Raw genomic sequence first — 16,181 nt, 5'->3', positions numbered from 1 at the left:
AATCATATTGAAATTTACTTGATGATAAAACAAATCATAACAAAATAAATGATAATTACAATTTTTTTAATAAGACACATAATCAAACATGGATTAAAAAGTCAACTCATTAAACATAAAAAACGGAGAGGGTACATGTAAAGTACATTTAACTTTATGGTGGTTTGTGGCTGCGTATATAAATCTTAACCCAAGCCACTGATCTATAACATTACGAAGTTTGGATGATCAAGATTCTCTTTTTTAGATTGTGAGAATTTCTATATTTTTCGATTTACATGGAAATTTCTAGTCCCTTTTAGGTCAAAGGATTAATGTGCTGGCTTTTCGAAAAGCCTCCAATTAATATACATAAAGATACAGATGGTTATAAGATAGTCTCTCCCACCTTTTGCATCAAAAAAATATCCTGCTTTAGGCCACTCTAAAACCCACAACAACAGCACAACCACCACGCAGCATATTTGCCGCGGGCACCGATGGTTTCTGACATCCAAACCAAGCTCCCTTCTTTAATCCTGTCCAGAAATCGAAATTTATGTGCATATAACGCCAAGAGAGATCAGCCTTCCATGATCTGGGTAGCCTCCCCTGTATATAGAAGATAGAACCATTTACCCAGCTGTGTTAAGATACCCTTTGCAGGTAACATAATGGATGATGCCAAAAAAAAAAATCCTCGTTAACGGCAATATATCCCCATTCTCAATGATGCCAAAAAAAAAAAATTCTCGTGGACGGTAGAAGAACTTAGCTCAAATTAAACAGCATTACAACAAGTCTTGGACAGACTGAACAGTTGTATGAATGATGGTATGCTGAAGATATGCTAAAGTTCTCTTTAAAAAGATATGGTAAAATATGCAAGGGTATCGAGAAGTGACAAGCATGGTACTACTTACCGTGCATACACTTGACAAAGTTGTCAAGTTCCGAAAAGCAAACGTCTCTCTGCAAAAGGAATGGAGGTAGCTGACGGTATGCAAAGAAAGAGACATGGTGACGGTCAGGATCATTCCTAGGCTTCGCTGTGTCGAGGATCTGTGAGTACATCTCACCATCAATACATGGAAGAACACTCTCTATACTTACGGATAACCCATGATCCCATGCTGCATTCATAACCTGTTTCATGTGTACCAAAATTAACTAAAGGAAGCACATAAAACATGAAAACAGGTCTAAAATGAACTATTAGCTGGAGCTTCTCACCTGCCATGTTAAGCCTTCTGGATCACCAAATGCTTCATTGTTCTCCTGAACTGAAAATTCTGGTTGATAACAAACGAACTTTAGAATTACGGAATGCTTCTTGAGCATTCTGAACACTGGCGAATATCCGTCTCTATTTGTAGGGTTGTAGAATCCTGCTGTAAGCTCCGCAGCATGGCTTGCAGTTCTGTACCACCAATGGATTGATGGAATCTGAAAGAAAATTGTCTTGTCATGGAACAGCCAAACAAACAAGCAAAGGTTGAAAAATACGTGGAACTTCCATGTTCTTATTATTACTGCAGCACATTCTACATCAACATTTTATGTGAATGTCTTGGGATAGCAGGCAAATGATCTACTAACTCTGTTCTAAAATATAAGCATTTCAAGGTTGTTTAGTGTAAACGAAGGAGTTGTCAAAAGCTTCCCTTTTAGTCGCTTAAGTGGTCAATTTTTTAATTTTGAATCGATTAGATTCCCTTTCTAGATATCTGATTGGCTCTAAAATCATTGGAATGATTGAAATCACAGGAATCAACGCAAAAACTTATATCATGGTGCAAATTTGAATTCTAAAAATGTTTATATTTTGGAATGGAGGGAGTAGTTAACACATGCTAATATGATTCTGCAAGCTCTCTTAAAATCTTAAAATTCAAATTCATCAGAACATAGGACCTTAATTTCCTATTATTGTTAATGGAGACTATGGAGTTATATAGCTCAGTAGCAAATGGACTTATAAATTGAAAATCAAACAAATTTGTTGGTTCTATGAGATTCAGCCTGCAGGTAATGATTTTCAATAAACCAAGTCTGACTAACCAGGTTTTCAGTAATCTTCAGCAGCTTTAGAAACTAGAACACAATCCAAACTAAGATTGAAGTTCTTTATGCCTAAGACGAGAAATATCATTTTTTAATGCCAATGAGGAATACCGATTCCATGCATTATTGAACAATGATATTGATAATAGTTAGGCAAAAGTAAATAACAGGGGATATGTGTGAATTCTGAAGAACTTAGAGAAAGAAGATCAGGTGCAATGTTAAAGCAAAACTGTACAGAAAAGTACATACCTTCACAACAGTTTCCACTCCATCAAATGCGAGTGTAGCAAGCGATAGCACCTGATCCACATGATCTATGAGGATTCCAGAATACCAGTTAAGGAAAAAGCGTCCATAGTAGCTGTCATAGTCACCTCCATCACAAAAAAAGCCAGTCTCATGTGGTCTTGAATTATAATATCCAGCATTATCAGGTCCACGGGCCCAAAACAGATGCCCCCGTGACAAGGCTGCCTGCCTTAGGTTCTTTTGCAGATACCTGTCATAACACTGTCGACAATGCAAATCAACAAAAGAAAAAGAAATGCATCCTATTTTTAGGCAATTCTGCAAGATAAACTTTTGTGCCAGCTAGCATGCATCATAGTAATAGCATACAGTTCGGTTATATGTAGTGATCCAAAAGGTAAGTTCAAGTCAAAGCCCAGGCAGTATAACCTACAAATGTGAACAGGCAGTGACATATGCTTCTGTGCACTCATGATTCTATCATATTTAAATACAAAATAGTGCATGATTATAATTCTATCACATTTAAATTAATCTAGTAGAAAGAATTAGGAAGAATAATGCCCTATTTATCCCTATCTCTATACAAGTTTGAATTTGAGTAAATACCTGAAACTCACCAATACCAGGATATCTCCAACCCATTCTTTCTGGACATGAAGGGTATCTTAGCTCTCCAGAAACACCCAATCCAATTTCAATAGCAGAAATAAGGCCCTCTTCGGTCAGGTTTCTGAATTCTATATGAAAGCTCCTCATGAAATCAAAATACGCCTGCATATAATCTCATTAAGTATCAGTATATTAGTTTCGCTTTACATTAATTAGGGTGCAACATGAAACAATATTAAAAAAGAGGATAGAAGGCATGTTCAATGTTTTTAATACCAAGTCCAAGAGTCTATCATTAAGATATGCAGGATATATTACAATTACCACAGTGTATAAAGATGGACGAACGATTAAATGCATTAAAAACACCAGGCATAAATAAATAGTGCCCAACTAAGGAGAGTGGCAGTTTCTATAACGCGTAATACACACAGATGCTAAAGGAAAGTTTAAGCAAGGGAGAAGAAAATTTACCAAGGATGACCCAATACCTCAATGCCAGTTCTCCCATGAAGGACTCGCTCTTTGTCAATTCCCCAGGAAAGGCATTCTGTACTTCTCCTACCTTCTCGATCAGTAAAGAATATATCTTGGTTGTCTTGTGCAATTTCCATGATCCATTTTGGAAGAGAGACACCACTAGATCCAGTTTCCCCAGACCCATGGAATGACAATACAACCTTGAGAAGTTTGTTGAAGAAAATTCGCCAAGTTAAATTGTGATAAAACAAATGATAAAAGGAAAAGCTTGTCTAAGTTAAATATTTCACTCTACTACAAGATGCTGGCAAGTTATGCACATAATTCAATCATACAATTTTGAAAATCGAATGATGCGACTGGTATTATGCCTACAGTATAGACATGTTATTTAGTGCCTCAAGATCTATAGAAATCACACTCCACAACATACTACAATTCACTCGTGTAATGGTTATTGTGTAGAGCATTAAATAAATATGATAAATAACAGATGTGTGATTACTAACATCCCAAAAAAATCTCTGAATATTTGTATCCCAAAGAAGCCATGAATCACGATAGCATGCCTAACCTGAACTTTTAGCTTGAATTCTTTAATGATACCAAAAAGGTCCCTGTAACCAGACCAATCGTACTTGTGAGGAGTCCAGGCTTCCACTATCCCCCACCAACAGTCAACAACAACTCCATCAACATTCAAAGATTTCAGATGCATTAGTTCTGCACGTATGCCGTCCGGATCAATCAATTGGCAGTGACTATTGATAATGCCCATCTGCAGCAATAGCAGCGCTGCTCAAGTATAGTATATGGCATATAGATCATAGATGTGGAAATTTTCTCATCCGATCGTAAAAGCATGTGGTTTTTAAAAGCGTGGGTGAATAAGATGAACATGGCATGGTAGTTATTAGTCAGTTAAATAGATTTTTTTTTTGCCAATTTTGTTACTATAATAGAAGTTCAAGGTATACATCGGTCAGGCCATTAGAGGAATAGCAACCAGGAGCAAATCCATTAAAAAGACAAAGAAGAATGCACGATATGTGCAACTTGGAACCCCCTCTATGGCACACACATGGATAGACACTGGAAGATGGCATAGATTATACTTGAAGATGGTTACAGGACCTGGCCCTGGACCTCGATGGCATGGCGGAGCCATGACCGACACTGTGCGGGCGAGGCAGGGTGCAGCTCAGGAAAACCAATCTCCACAGCCTACTCAAACTAGAACCGATCACCGCTTATATAATGTGTGTGCCTGACCACAAGAATCTTAACTGTAAGGCTAACAAACCAAATATAGATAAAACAAACACAATTTATCTAAACTAATCCTGCATTGGTACTGCTCCTGCATCGCGCTTGTTCTGGCGCCAGTGGTACGGAAGAACCCACATGACACTCCAACCCATCAAAAGAGGAAAACAAACAAAAAAGGGAAATTGCCTTTTCTTTTTAATGGTAATACATGGCATACGATCCATTCCAGCAGAGCACATAGCTGTCATTTAATATAGGGCTAAACCCACCAAAAATGAAAATGAAAACGGTGACCTTTTCACACGCATGCCTTCGTCCTCTTATATCAGCCGCCGGCAGTGAAACAGAGGGCGAGCGGCACGGCTAGGGCTAAAGCAACTAGACAAGGCAGCAGTAGCGATCTGTTCCATGGCGCCCATGACACGTTCCCAGAGTAAAGCCCTAGCGCAGCCAGAGAGCCAGAGTACGAGGAAGCAGCAGGAGCAAATGGAGGGCCGCGGTGATGACCAGAGGGAGTCCATAGCGAAGACCAACGGCATCTCTGATGCAGAGAGATTGCATCTAGCCTCCAGTATACGGTGAGTTCGTGAGTATGCATATCTGAAATTTCTATTGTATCCTATTACACCATGCGTTGTTGCTTTGTTTTTTGTAAATATCGGAGAATTTTTCATGTTATGCTGCTAACCGAGAAAGATGAAATGTTCTTTTATCCAAACATCACGCTTCTTAACCAAGATCTACTGCATCGGAAGGTTTAGGGTGTGTTTGGTTGCTCGTATGGTCGTAGCCTGGCCCATCTCTTCTATCCAGGCTGAATTTGGTTTGGCTCTAGGGGTAAACATGCAGTTGTTTGGTTGTTTGTATTGGTTTAGCCTATTAGTATAAGATTGTGTTTGGTTGACTATATGAGAGACACGGTTAGAAGAGATTTTGTTTGGTTTGGTGCTTTTCCATATGTATGGTTACTTTTTATTTGGTAGGGTGAGGTTACCTCAGTCCTATATAATAAAAAATAAGTTGATTTATGCTATATTTTACTGTTTTATTACAATTAGCTATGAATATGCTGAATAGTCTATACAAAATAAAAAGAACTCATCAGATGAACAAATGAAGGGTAACTAATCATCACCATCCTCAATATATTAGTGACTAATTACGAATGAGTAGGACAAAGAAAGAAACACAAATATGTACAGTAAAACACCGTAAATATATTAGAGGCATGTTCAGAGATTGATGAGGAAAACTAAAAGAAAGGAAAGACAATGGGAAAGGAAAAAAATAGTACATCCTAGCATATATCGCCAGCCTCGCTGAGCCATTCTCCCAGCCAGATCCAACGGTCCGGCCAAATGGGAGCTGGTGGCCGATGGCCAGGGGATGGTCGGGTAGCCACGAAGCCTGTAGATCAGACTCCCTGGTCGTCTCACCACCGTTGCAGCACCCAGATCTGGCCTCTCACCGCAACATCGCCGTGCCCTAACACCAGATAAAGCTAAGCTCGTTGCTGATCACCATCAACGCAGCGTCTAGAAATGTCTGGTAGAAGAGGTGGTGGTTCAAGAGGGAAGGAAGAGAAGAAACGAAGGAGGCCAGGAGGAAGGTTTGCAAATAATGGGAGCAGCGACCCCTACGAAGCGATTGCACGGGTGGGTGCAACGCTGCTTTCGCGGATGCAACCGTGACTGCATCCCATGGGCCTGGCTCGAGAGCAAAGCTCACCACGCGCGTTTCTCCTGGGCCAGGCTGCGGAGGCTATTTTGCACGCTCGGAAACTAGCTCTGACGCTTGTCCAGGCAACCAAACACCCGCGCCATTGCATCCCCCATGCGAGCCAGGGACTATGCAGGTAACCAAACAGACCCTTAGATCACCTTAATAGGCATAACTAAGATATACTGCATTGGAAGGTTTAGATCACCTTAATAGGTGTACATAAATTTGTGACACCTGTTATAGTGGTACTATATTAACTTTTGTTGATTGGTGGTGTGTGATTGCCTCTAATTGGGGTCACATGGCATTTGTCGAATGACTCTATAGTCATATTATGGTTCACATATTCATATAAACGTGTATTTGATGACATTTGTAGCCAACCAACAAGATGCCATTGCCACACCAGCACATTTATTCAAGAAAAAATAGTTAAATGGTCAAAAAAGTCAAAATAAATAAATTAAGCACAAGACCTAGGGCCTACCGGTAAAAGCTTAAAAACTAATGATACAAATTTCTAAAGCATAAATTTCAGAAGTAGGGTAACAAAATGAACATCCAATTCAAGCCATTTATAAAATTTGAATCATGTGACAAATTTCTAAAGCATAAATTTCAGAAGTAGGGTAACAAAATGAACATCCAATTCAAGCCATTTATAAAATTTGAATCATGTGTCAAATGAAGAAATTGAAGAAACAATATTAGCATATCACATATTAAATCAAGAAGTTTTCCAGGAACTTACAGGCAGAGAAGCATATACTGGTATATATGGAGTTCTGGTGTAATCACCTGCCAGTGCTGCTGATGCTTTTATCAGCTATTACAACTCAAAAATAAAATGAAAGATGAGGTAATCAGCCAAGAAAAATATAATAAACAAGAAATCTTCAAGGAAAAGTTGAGTTATAAATTTCAAGAATTTGTGGGTTTTGCATCTGTAGAAGTCTTCAGTCTATTCTAGCTTTCAATATTAGCATGATATAAATTAATTCAAAGACCATTATACAATGCAACAAAAACACCACTGCAATCTAGAACTATAACTTTCTGGCCACCATAGATAGCAACTCATTTTCCAGTTCAGAAACGAAAACAACTAAGAAGACTCCATATTATATTATGGGGATGCTAAACATTGAGGATCAAATGGAAATATAGCATGAGGAAGTGAGTTTTCTTTCACTTTCAATCACTGTCCAGTGCACTGTTGTTCTTTAGGTGATTGGTTAAGTCTCACATTTATGTGAAGTTACAAACCTATGACTCGAGTACAATGGAAGATGCTCAATTCCTTCTAAAAACAAGTTTTGTAGTGGTTAAAAATAGAATCATCACTTTTCCCAACTAGATTCATGTTATTATCTATAAGTTGATTTTTCATGTATTGCCCATTATTAAAGTCTATGTAGAGGCACCATTTTTTTTATTTTGTTTTAAAATGAACTTGACTGTTTCAAAACTATTTTGATCTTAGGTATTGCAGTAGACAATAAAATCTGTGAAGGATACCATAACATGAAATTTAAAAGAATAGCCAAACCAATCAGATGACATTCTTTCTTACCTGGCCATTTTCCAAACAATTCAGAGAGCTGACAGAATCTGAAGTACCATACGTCTCATTTTTTATGCTCTGCTCTGCCACAACAACCGAGTCCAACGATGATGGCGATAAACTATCATCTGTTTGTAGCATAGAAGCCTGCGAATCTAATGGCGTCCCGATGGCATAGCTGTTCAGAACACTAGTAAACGATGGGGTTTCAACAGAATTGACATGAAAAATCCCTGGCTGCAAATAGCATTCAATAGATTGTGTTAGACAATGATGATTGTTCCCCACAAAACCTAGTTTATAAACCCAAATCATCTATAGAATAAACATATACATTGGTAAGTAGGAAGGCAATGTAAACTGAAATGAAAGGACAAACAAGTAGGGAGGAGAAGCACGAGATTGGAGAGAGAGCACGGACCAATGGGGCAGGGGGAGGGGGGAGGGGTTGCGGCGAGGAGCGGAAGGTGGTGCCATCGGGGTGGACTGTCCAACCGGCGGCGCGCGCGAGGGCGGCGAGGACGTCGTTCATGTCGGCGCGTGCGGGGAGGGGGAAGTTGCCGTGCTGCCGCAGGCCGGCCAGCATGCGGCTGGTGATGGCCCGGCGGTGCCGCTCCCGCAGCTTCGTCCGCTCCTTCTCCCTCTCCCGCTCCCTCTCGCCGCCGCGCCGGCGAGGAGGCGGAGGCGGAGGAGGAGGCGCCGCGGGTGAGGGGGAGGGGGAGGGGGATGGGTCGCCCGCGGCGGGGGCTGGGGATGGGGATCCGAAGCCGCGGGGCCGGCGGTTCGGCGGCGGCGGAGGCGGCTCCCCGTCCAGCATCTGCGAGTGCGGGTGCTTCAGGCTCATCGCTCGCGCGCCGCCGCCGTCGCCGTCGCCGTCGTGCCGATCTGCGGCCGCTGGCAACGAGGAGGAAGGGAGCGTGCGTGAGGTGTGGACTGAGGCGAAGACTGAGTGGGCCACATGTGAAAAATGCTGACATAGCGAAAACTAATGCACCTTTTTTTCCGCTTGCGCTTATAAATCAAGATTAAAATTTTAAATTTAGAGTTAATTTTTAATTTTTATCACAGTTTATTTTTTCTAAGGTTGACTTTTAGATTACTATAAACATGTATATAAAAGTTTTATTTATAAATTATTTTTTTACAAATATATCGTTTAACTGTTTTTCCCCAAAACAATCACCCACGTGGATTCATTGTTTCTCTGTTTCTAAGCACAAAATCACTATTAACATTAAAAAAATAATTTATAGATAAAAACTTTTATATACGTGTTTTTTATAATCTAGAAGTAAATGCTACAAAATAAGATATAATAAAGAAATCTTCAGAACTAACTCTCATGTTAAGTTTTAAAATTCGAATTTTGATTTACAAGTTTAAGCGGAAGCAGTTTAGCCAGCAAGAAAAATCATTCCATCGTTTTCTTAAGACACACCGTATTAGAAAATAAAGTTAAGAACAGAGTTCATGGAATACAAATTGCATTACATCACCAGGATAGATAGAAATGATCAAAAATCATTTCATCGTTCAAAAATCAAGGGCACATGATAAATAATATTTTTCTTACCAAAGTTTTCATGAGTATCTGGCGTGCTTTTTTTTAGGCTGAATGAAACGGAATACTGAATAGCTGAATAATCTTTCATCCTTCCTTTTCCTTTTGTACCTAAGATACCGTAACTCGAGATACCAAATTATTCCTAACCATTGGATCTAGCTAAATAGGATGTGTACTGTTGGATCTAACGATCAGAAATAATTTGGTACTTCGAGGTACCGGTACAAAAGGAAGGATGTAACTAGAAATAATGAATGATTTTTTCTTTGAAAAGTTATAATGTTTAATAGTTTATGAAGTTTGTGCATTCTTAGTTCATTTCATCATAGGGATAACAATATTAGAAAAGATAAAACCACGCTCACTTGGTAACTATTATTTGACATAAAGAAACACTTAACTGTTCCTTATATTGTACGAACTTGGTAGGATCTTGATATTTAGTTCAATTCTCACAAAAAAAAAAGTCCAAGTTACCTCGATTTTACAATGTTAAATATACCTATATATTTATGTAGAGATACAACTCTTGTTTGAGTTGCATACCCCTTTTATAACATTAGTTCCTAACCATTTTGCATAATACATTCAAGCTTACGTCCCTATATTTCTGTTTCTACTCATACTTATCAAAATTTAAATTTTTAATTTTAAGTTTAAAATTAATTTTAAGGTTCTTTTTGACTTTTAGATCACCAATAATACATATATAATAGGTTTATTCCTAAATTATTTTTTATTTGCAAGTGTACCGTTTGGTTTTTTCTTCGAAGAACTCAAACAATCACCCCGTTACTAGCCAAACATGGTTGTTATTATCTGACCGAATTTCTTTTCACTTCTGTGTTTTCAGTGCTAACGATGCTCAAGAAGGATCCAGCGCCAGAGGCAGCACAGCCACCATACCAAGAATCCCCCCCTACCCTGGCCGCATCAACACCATGGAGATCAAGCAGCACATCCAGGCGACCCTGGGAGAGGAGAGATCCGAGCGCTACTTCACATATCTGAAAATGTTCTTGTCCTCCAGGATGGAGAAGGCGGTGTTCGACAGGGTGATCGTGCAGACCATCGGCAGGGAGAACGTCCGGCTGCACAACCACCTGCTCATGGCGATCATCCGCAACGCTTTTCTCCCGGCTCCGAATTCAGGCGCCGCCCCAGGAGCCAAGTGATCTTCTTTTTGTTGGGCTGACAGAGAATTTTATCTGGATTTTGTCTGGGCTCGTTTGAAATGGAGGAATTTTGCGAGAATTGGAGTGGTTCCCGCGAAGATCCTGTAAATTTCTTGCGTTTCAGAGGAGCACTTAGGGGAGGGGAGTTGATGGTGATGCTTGTAAGGAAGAACTACCGTTTTAGTTTATTAATTATTGGTGCCGGATTTAATGGTTAGGAGAAAAGGATAGTTATTTCCCTAAATTATGAGTTCATTCGTGTTGTTTGGTGTTTTATCTTAGCAAACTGTTGTGCATTATGCATGTTGCAGGTAGGTAGCTGCTGATGTATTTGCAACAAGAATATGGGGTTCCTGGTTGGGTCATTATAGTTTAAGCTGGTCATTGCAAAATGCCTATTGTTTTTCCTATGATATTATTCTCCCTTTCCGTACCTACATATATGCCAAAGTGTAACATTGCTGCAATGGAGATTTGGTATCATGTTTGTATGCAAGAATTTCAAGAGAATTTTGTGCTATCCGTGTCTTGATAAACTTATAAGAGGGTGATTTTTTGCGGCATGTTTATAAACGAATAATAATTTATGAATAAAACTTTTATATATGTGTTTTTCGTGATATAAAAACTAAGACTGAAAAATAAACTTCGATGAAAAAACATCAAAATCAACTATAAATCTAATGTTAAAAATTTAAATTTTAACTTATAAGCATCCACATAAACGAAAAACGAAAAGGCGGGAGTGTAACAATCTATAGGTCGTCGGATGTGTTTGGAAGCATCTCAAGATTCGTACACGTGTAACAGTCCCGGCTTTACCTGAAGCTGACGACGCCACCGGCCACCGCTGCGCCCAGCTTGTCTCCGCCGCCGTCACAGCACGACGCCGGCGATGTCTTCCAGTGGTAATCACGCATCACCGAGTCACTGCCCATCTCTGTGGCCGGCAGAGTTGTCCCCGCGCGCGTTCACGTGGAGCGGCATTATTGGCATGGCTCTGGCTTCTTGCGGAGGCCGATGCTCGCCGGCGCGCGTGAGGTGTTCGACGAAATGCCGACGAGGGATTCCAGTCTGGTGGGATGCGCTCCTGGCCGGCTGCAAGCGGTGCAGAAGGGAGTTCTTTGGTTGGACGCTTGATTTGCGAGGATGTCGGGAGTTGTTTGACACCATGACACAGGGAAAATGTCATGTTGTGATCTGGCAAGGGAGGGAGCTCCTTTGATCGTGTGCTACCATGATCGTGGCTTCACTGAGCAATACTACAACGCTATACTGTTGCCATGTTTTGTGGAGCTTGGTAGAAGATATGCGAAGACGGATGATGCGACTTTGATATGGCTGTCAAAAGGGGATTCTGAAGGTGTTTATGGGGTAATTTGACGACCTTCATGGCTTCATACACTAATGTTTGCCTTTTTCTTGGTAGAGCCCAGGATATGCCCAGATGAAAATTGTTTCCAGCAAGTATTCATTTTGCTGGAGCTTACTCTGCTATTTTCTGGGGATTCCTTACAAGACCATAATTGAGAAGTTCAAAACTACATTTTGGTTAATTTGTCGCAAAGCATCCTTTGGTATCCTTGGTGTCCATGGCAGAGACAGAGGTAAAGGTAAGGTGAAGTACAGGAGCTTTAAACTGCATGTAAATATCTTTTCAGTTTTTATTCAGGCAAATCATTTTTCAGCCAAGATTTTATTCTACTATATGCAAAATACTATATTACCTCTGTACAGTGTCCACTATCTTTAAAATTTGTAAAACAAAATTGACAAAAGGAAATGTCTCCATCTTATCAACCAATGGCAGCATATGCATACAACTGCCATAACAGACAAGATATTTTCCCCTATCCCTCCAATTGGAGACCACACAGTAAGGCCCCACAAACAGATTGCTGCTCAAATTTTTCTAGATTACCACATAGCCTTTTCTCTTTCTCCCTCCCCTCAACACACCATCCAACCCCCAGTGTTCGATGGCCATGGCAATCAGTTATTGCTCCATCTCCAATCCTCCATTATCCAAAACTTCCTTTCGCAATAAACAGGTATTCCATCACAAAAAAGGCAACATCTTTGTTCTTAATTCTCTATTATTTTAGCCTGCTCATGCATTCTCTTGACTTTTCTAAGGTCTCAAGTTGGATAATTCATACCATCAGCAATGGCAATTGCACTGGTGGTATTTACATTAAGACGAAGAGGAATTTAAGAACTGGGTTCCATGTTCGTGCTGTCACTGGAGGCCAGGACACACGTAACGTGCCTGGTGCAGAGTTCCCAAGCAATTACACTGAGCTTCTAGTGCAGGTACTTATAATGTCATAGTGCGAAAACTTATTCATTGACAGTTGATAATCATAAAAGTATGCCTGAGTTCTTCATTTCTATCTTAGTCGCTTTGCTTGAATATGAACATGTAGTTTACTGTTTGCAACTGCATAATTTAGACAAACACACTTTTCAAAAATTCAGATGGTCGCCAAATTACTGAATTATATAGCAGTAAAGTTGTTTGTTAGTCAGCAGTGACATCACTAAAATATGGGTGGTTCATGTATAAACCATTCCATTCCATGCATGTTACCTGTTAGATGTAGTGCCACAGATGTATAAACAAAGACTTCCACATTTAGATGTCACATTTTTTGCACTGTATTTATCTATCCCTTTTAAATGGCATTTGAAGGTTTTTGTGTGGAATGTACCAGAATATCCAATATACTGAAGCTGGAAACTGTATTTTCTGTAATAGTCAGAAAATATGCTGAACAAGTTACAATATGAACTAACCATGTTGCCATTTTTTTTCGCTGATGCGCCTAAGTGGAGAGAAGTCTTTTCAGCTTGTTAGATGCATCAACCCGGCAAAATAAGATGTTAGAATAATCAACTAATTGGGTATACATGTAGTGATTTCAGGCAAAAGAAGCTGCCGAATCAGCTTTTAAGGATGGGAAGCAGCTATTGGTGAGCCTCAACTAACCACTATCTGACCTCATTATATTCTTTTTTTTACCAAGAAATTGTGATGTAATATTTTTCAGGAAATTGAGTTTCCTACTGCAGGACTGCAATCTGTACCAGGTTCTACACAGATGAACTTTCGGTATATTACCTTGTTATATGATCTCAGTCAGGTGGAGGATACTATATGTATTATATTTTTTGCTTTTAGGTGACGGTGAAGGTGGAATTGAGATGACAGGAAGCATGCTTCTCATAAGAGAATTTTGTGATCGATTTGTACCTGCAGAGAAAGCTACTAGAACCAGAATCGTATGTCCATTTTCTATTAATCAATACATGTATCAATGTAGGTGTGAAATTTTGGTAACTCCTAATACCCTACTCAAGGATTGTAAAATTGCTCATCAATGTATGTCTACAGTTTTTTTTTAAAAAATGCATTCTCATACAGAAACTGAAAAAGACACGGTTATACATGGGATAATCACTGGCAGTTCGTGCCAGTGATTCAAGCACAAATCAATGTGCTTAAATTAAGCTAAATTGAAATGCCCTACCTGATTCTATTTTTCTATCTGACATGTTTCAGTTCTTCCCTGAGGCAAATGAAGTTTCCTTTGCAAGACAGTCCGCCTTTGAAGGATGTTCACTGAAGCTAGATTATCTGACAAAACCATCCCTATTTGAAGATTTTGGTTTTACAACAAAGGTCAAAATGGCAGACCGAGTGCGTCCAGAAGATGAGATATTCCTTGTAGCTTATCCCTATTTCAATGTCAATGGTATGTGCTTCTGTCCTTTCATTGTTGTTCTATAAAAGTTGAGTCTACCACATCAATAATATGATGATGATTCTGCACAGAAATGCTTGTGGTTGAAGAGCTTTACAAGGAAGCAGTTGTTGGCACAGACAGAAAACTGATAATATTCAACGGGGAACTAGATAGAATAAGAAGCGGTTGTATCCTTCCGTATAAATTTAGAGTTTGTATTTCATATGATGCCAAAGCTGCTTATTCTTGTGTGCTAAACTGCTAATTCTAATGCCAAATCGTTCTCCTTATGCCAAATAAGTTATCTTTTAAATTAAGCATATTGCTTCAATTCCTTGACAATCAAAGACTACCCTCCCTTCTTCTACCCAAAGCTAGCGGAACTTTCAAAAACATTTCTTCCAAAGTTGGAGACAGTTTATTATATTCACAATTTTAAGGGAATCAAAGGAGGAACACTTTTCAGGTTTGCATTCCAGTCATGTTTTTATTGTATTGTGTTCTCCAAAATTAGCAACGCTGATTCATGCCCATGCCTTTGCATGATCCATTTTTGGTCTAGTTGCTTGCAGATATTCCATAAGCTTTTATACATAATTAATTAATCAATAATATAGTTCTGTGTTGGCCAATCATTATTGAATTGAAGTAAAATTGCCATGGCACCTGATATTAGAGGCCTCATCTGCCATACTTTTGTGAGGGTCCAACATTGCTGCACTGTATGCAAATTCTATTACTGTATTGTTGTTGGCAAGATAATTAACTTTCTTATACTCCAATAATCCTGATGGTTTGTGTTATCCAGTTTGAACCATGCTCTGGTTAGCATGAGAACTTGAATTGTGCGTGCTGTTCTTTATTTGTATTATCATCATCATTATAATACGCTAGTAACGCTACTTATACCTACATAGCGGCTATTGCCTCTTGATGATTATGCTCTGAAACAAATATGTTCAGGTCGCTGTTCCCATTCAATCACCGTAGCAAGATGTAGTTGCAGAAATTTAGTTTGGTATAAGTTGCAGTATGTTTATTTTGCGAGTAGCTCTAAGAACCCTATAGTTGCAGTATATTGCACTATAAGTTGCAAGATGTAGTTGCAGAAATTTAGTCTGAAACAACATGCATGATTGCATTAAGAGCCTTTATGGCACAAACTGTAGAGACAAAATGTGTGATTTTGCCGAACTTTGTTTTCTGGCAGGTGTTATCCTGGCCCTTGGAAGGTCCTGAGAAACATAGGTGGCAGCTTCTTCTGCTTGCATGAACAACAAGAGATGCCATCGCTGAAGGAAGTGGCCCTCGACATCCTCCCTTCTGCCTAAAACCGAGTCACTATAAGCACAACCCAAGTCAATGAACAAGGGAAAAGCCTCCAAAACTACCTGTTGTTTCTGCATATATGTTTCATGAAATTTTCATTGTACATAAAGAGGTAGGAAGGGATGCACATTGCTGTAATGTGGTGTACACTTGTGCATTAAAGTGAATGCATGGTTGGTCCAATGGATGTTGAAAGCTTGTATGATATATACAAGGACAAATTTTATAGCTCTTGAGAAGATACTAAAAGGTACCAAAATTTTAGTGTAAAATTTTAGTACCTCTCGGTATCTTCTCAAGAACTATAAAATTGCTCATATACAAGATGTACCGAGTAACTATGAATTGATTATTGAGTCTTAGAGTTGGTGTAGAAGCAGAGTTACATGGCTTAAATATCAAGATTCATACTATTATACTATAAT

The 16,181-nt window shown here is 39.2% G+C and overlaps 2 protein-coding genes across 3 annotated transcripts; one reads left to right on the top strand and one right to left on the bottom strand.

Annotated features, from left to right (window-relative positions):
* Positions 1-225: 225 nt before the first annotated feature.
* LOC102720395 (beta-amylase 8) lies at positions 226-8,857 on the bottom strand. 2 transcript variants are annotated; one of them, XM_040520785.1, is made up of 11 exons: positions 8,364-8,857; positions 7,952-8,179; positions 7,130-7,204; positions 3,962-4,165; positions 3,399-3,587; positions 2,905-3,069; positions 2,296-2,556; positions 1,213-1,425; positions 1,059-1,125; positions 903-972; positions 226-591 (listed from the first exon to the last, which is right to left on the bottom strand). In XM_040520785.1, exons 1-10 carry the CDS (start codon positions 8,784-8,786, stop codon positions 926-928), a joined length of 1,872 nt encoding a protein of 623 aa, XP_040376719.1. In that variant the 5' UTR covers positions 8,787-8,857; the 3' UTR covers positions 226-591; positions 903-925. The 2 variants fall into 2 exon arrangements, with proteins under 2 accessions (XP_040376719.1, XP_006646832.3); XM_006646769.3 differs by having other exon boundaries at positions 903-1,125.
* Positions 8,858-12,343: 3,486 nt separating this feature from the next.
* On the top strand, positions 12,344-15,951 carry LOC102718522 (protein LOW PSII ACCUMULATION 3, chloroplastic). Its single transcript, XM_015833503.2, has 9 exons — positions 12,344-12,732; positions 12,818-12,994; positions 13,607-13,654; positions 13,732-13,771; positions 13,863-13,963; positions 14,244-14,436; positions 14,517-14,615; positions 14,776-14,893; positions 15,638-15,951. The coding sequence occupies exons 1-9, from the start codon at positions 12,661-12,663 to the stop codon at positions 15,756-15,758; spliced, it is 969 nt and encodes a 322-aa protein (XP_015688989.1). The 5' UTR covers positions 12,344-12,660; the 3' UTR covers positions 15,759-15,951.
* Positions 15,952-16,181: the final 230 nt, after the last annotated feature.

The sequence above is a fragment of the Oryza brachyantha genome, chromosome 2 (genome assembly GCF_000231095.2).
Source record: "Oryza brachyantha chromosome 2, ObraRS2, whole genome shotgun sequence".
NCBI classification, from domain to species: Eukaryota; Viridiplantae; Streptophyta; class Magnoliopsida; order Poales; family Poaceae; genus Oryza; species Oryza brachyantha.
This window is presented reverse-complemented; position numbering and strand designations above follow the sequence as displayed.

Bases quoted from the DNA above. Each gene is read 5' to 3' on its own strand.
- LOC102720395 (XM_006646769.3), bottom strand. From the start codon at position 8,786: ATGAGCCTGAAGCACCCGCACTCGCAGATGCTGGACGGGGAGCCGCCT. The intron at 7,205-7,951 runs GTAAGAAAGAAT...GAGTTGTAATAG, and splicing joins ATTGTTTGGAAAATGGCCAG to CTGATAAAAGCATCAGCAGC. The intron at 1,426-2,295 runs GTATGTACTTTT...ATTTTCTTTCAG, and splicing joins GAGTGGAAACTGTTGTGAAG to ATTCCATCAATCCATTGGTG.
- LOC102718522 (XM_015833503.2), top strand. From the start codon at position 12,661: ATGGCCATGGCAATCAGTTATTGCTCCATCTCCAATCCTCCATTATCC. The intron at 13,964-14,243 runs GTATGTCCATTT...GACATGTTTCAG, and splicing joins AAGCTACTAGAACCAGAATC to TTCTTCCCTGAGGCAAATGA. The intron at 14,616-14,775 runs GTATCCTTCCGT...TGACAATCAAAG, and splicing joins AGATAGAATAAGAAGCGGTT to ACTACCCTCCCTTCTTCTAC.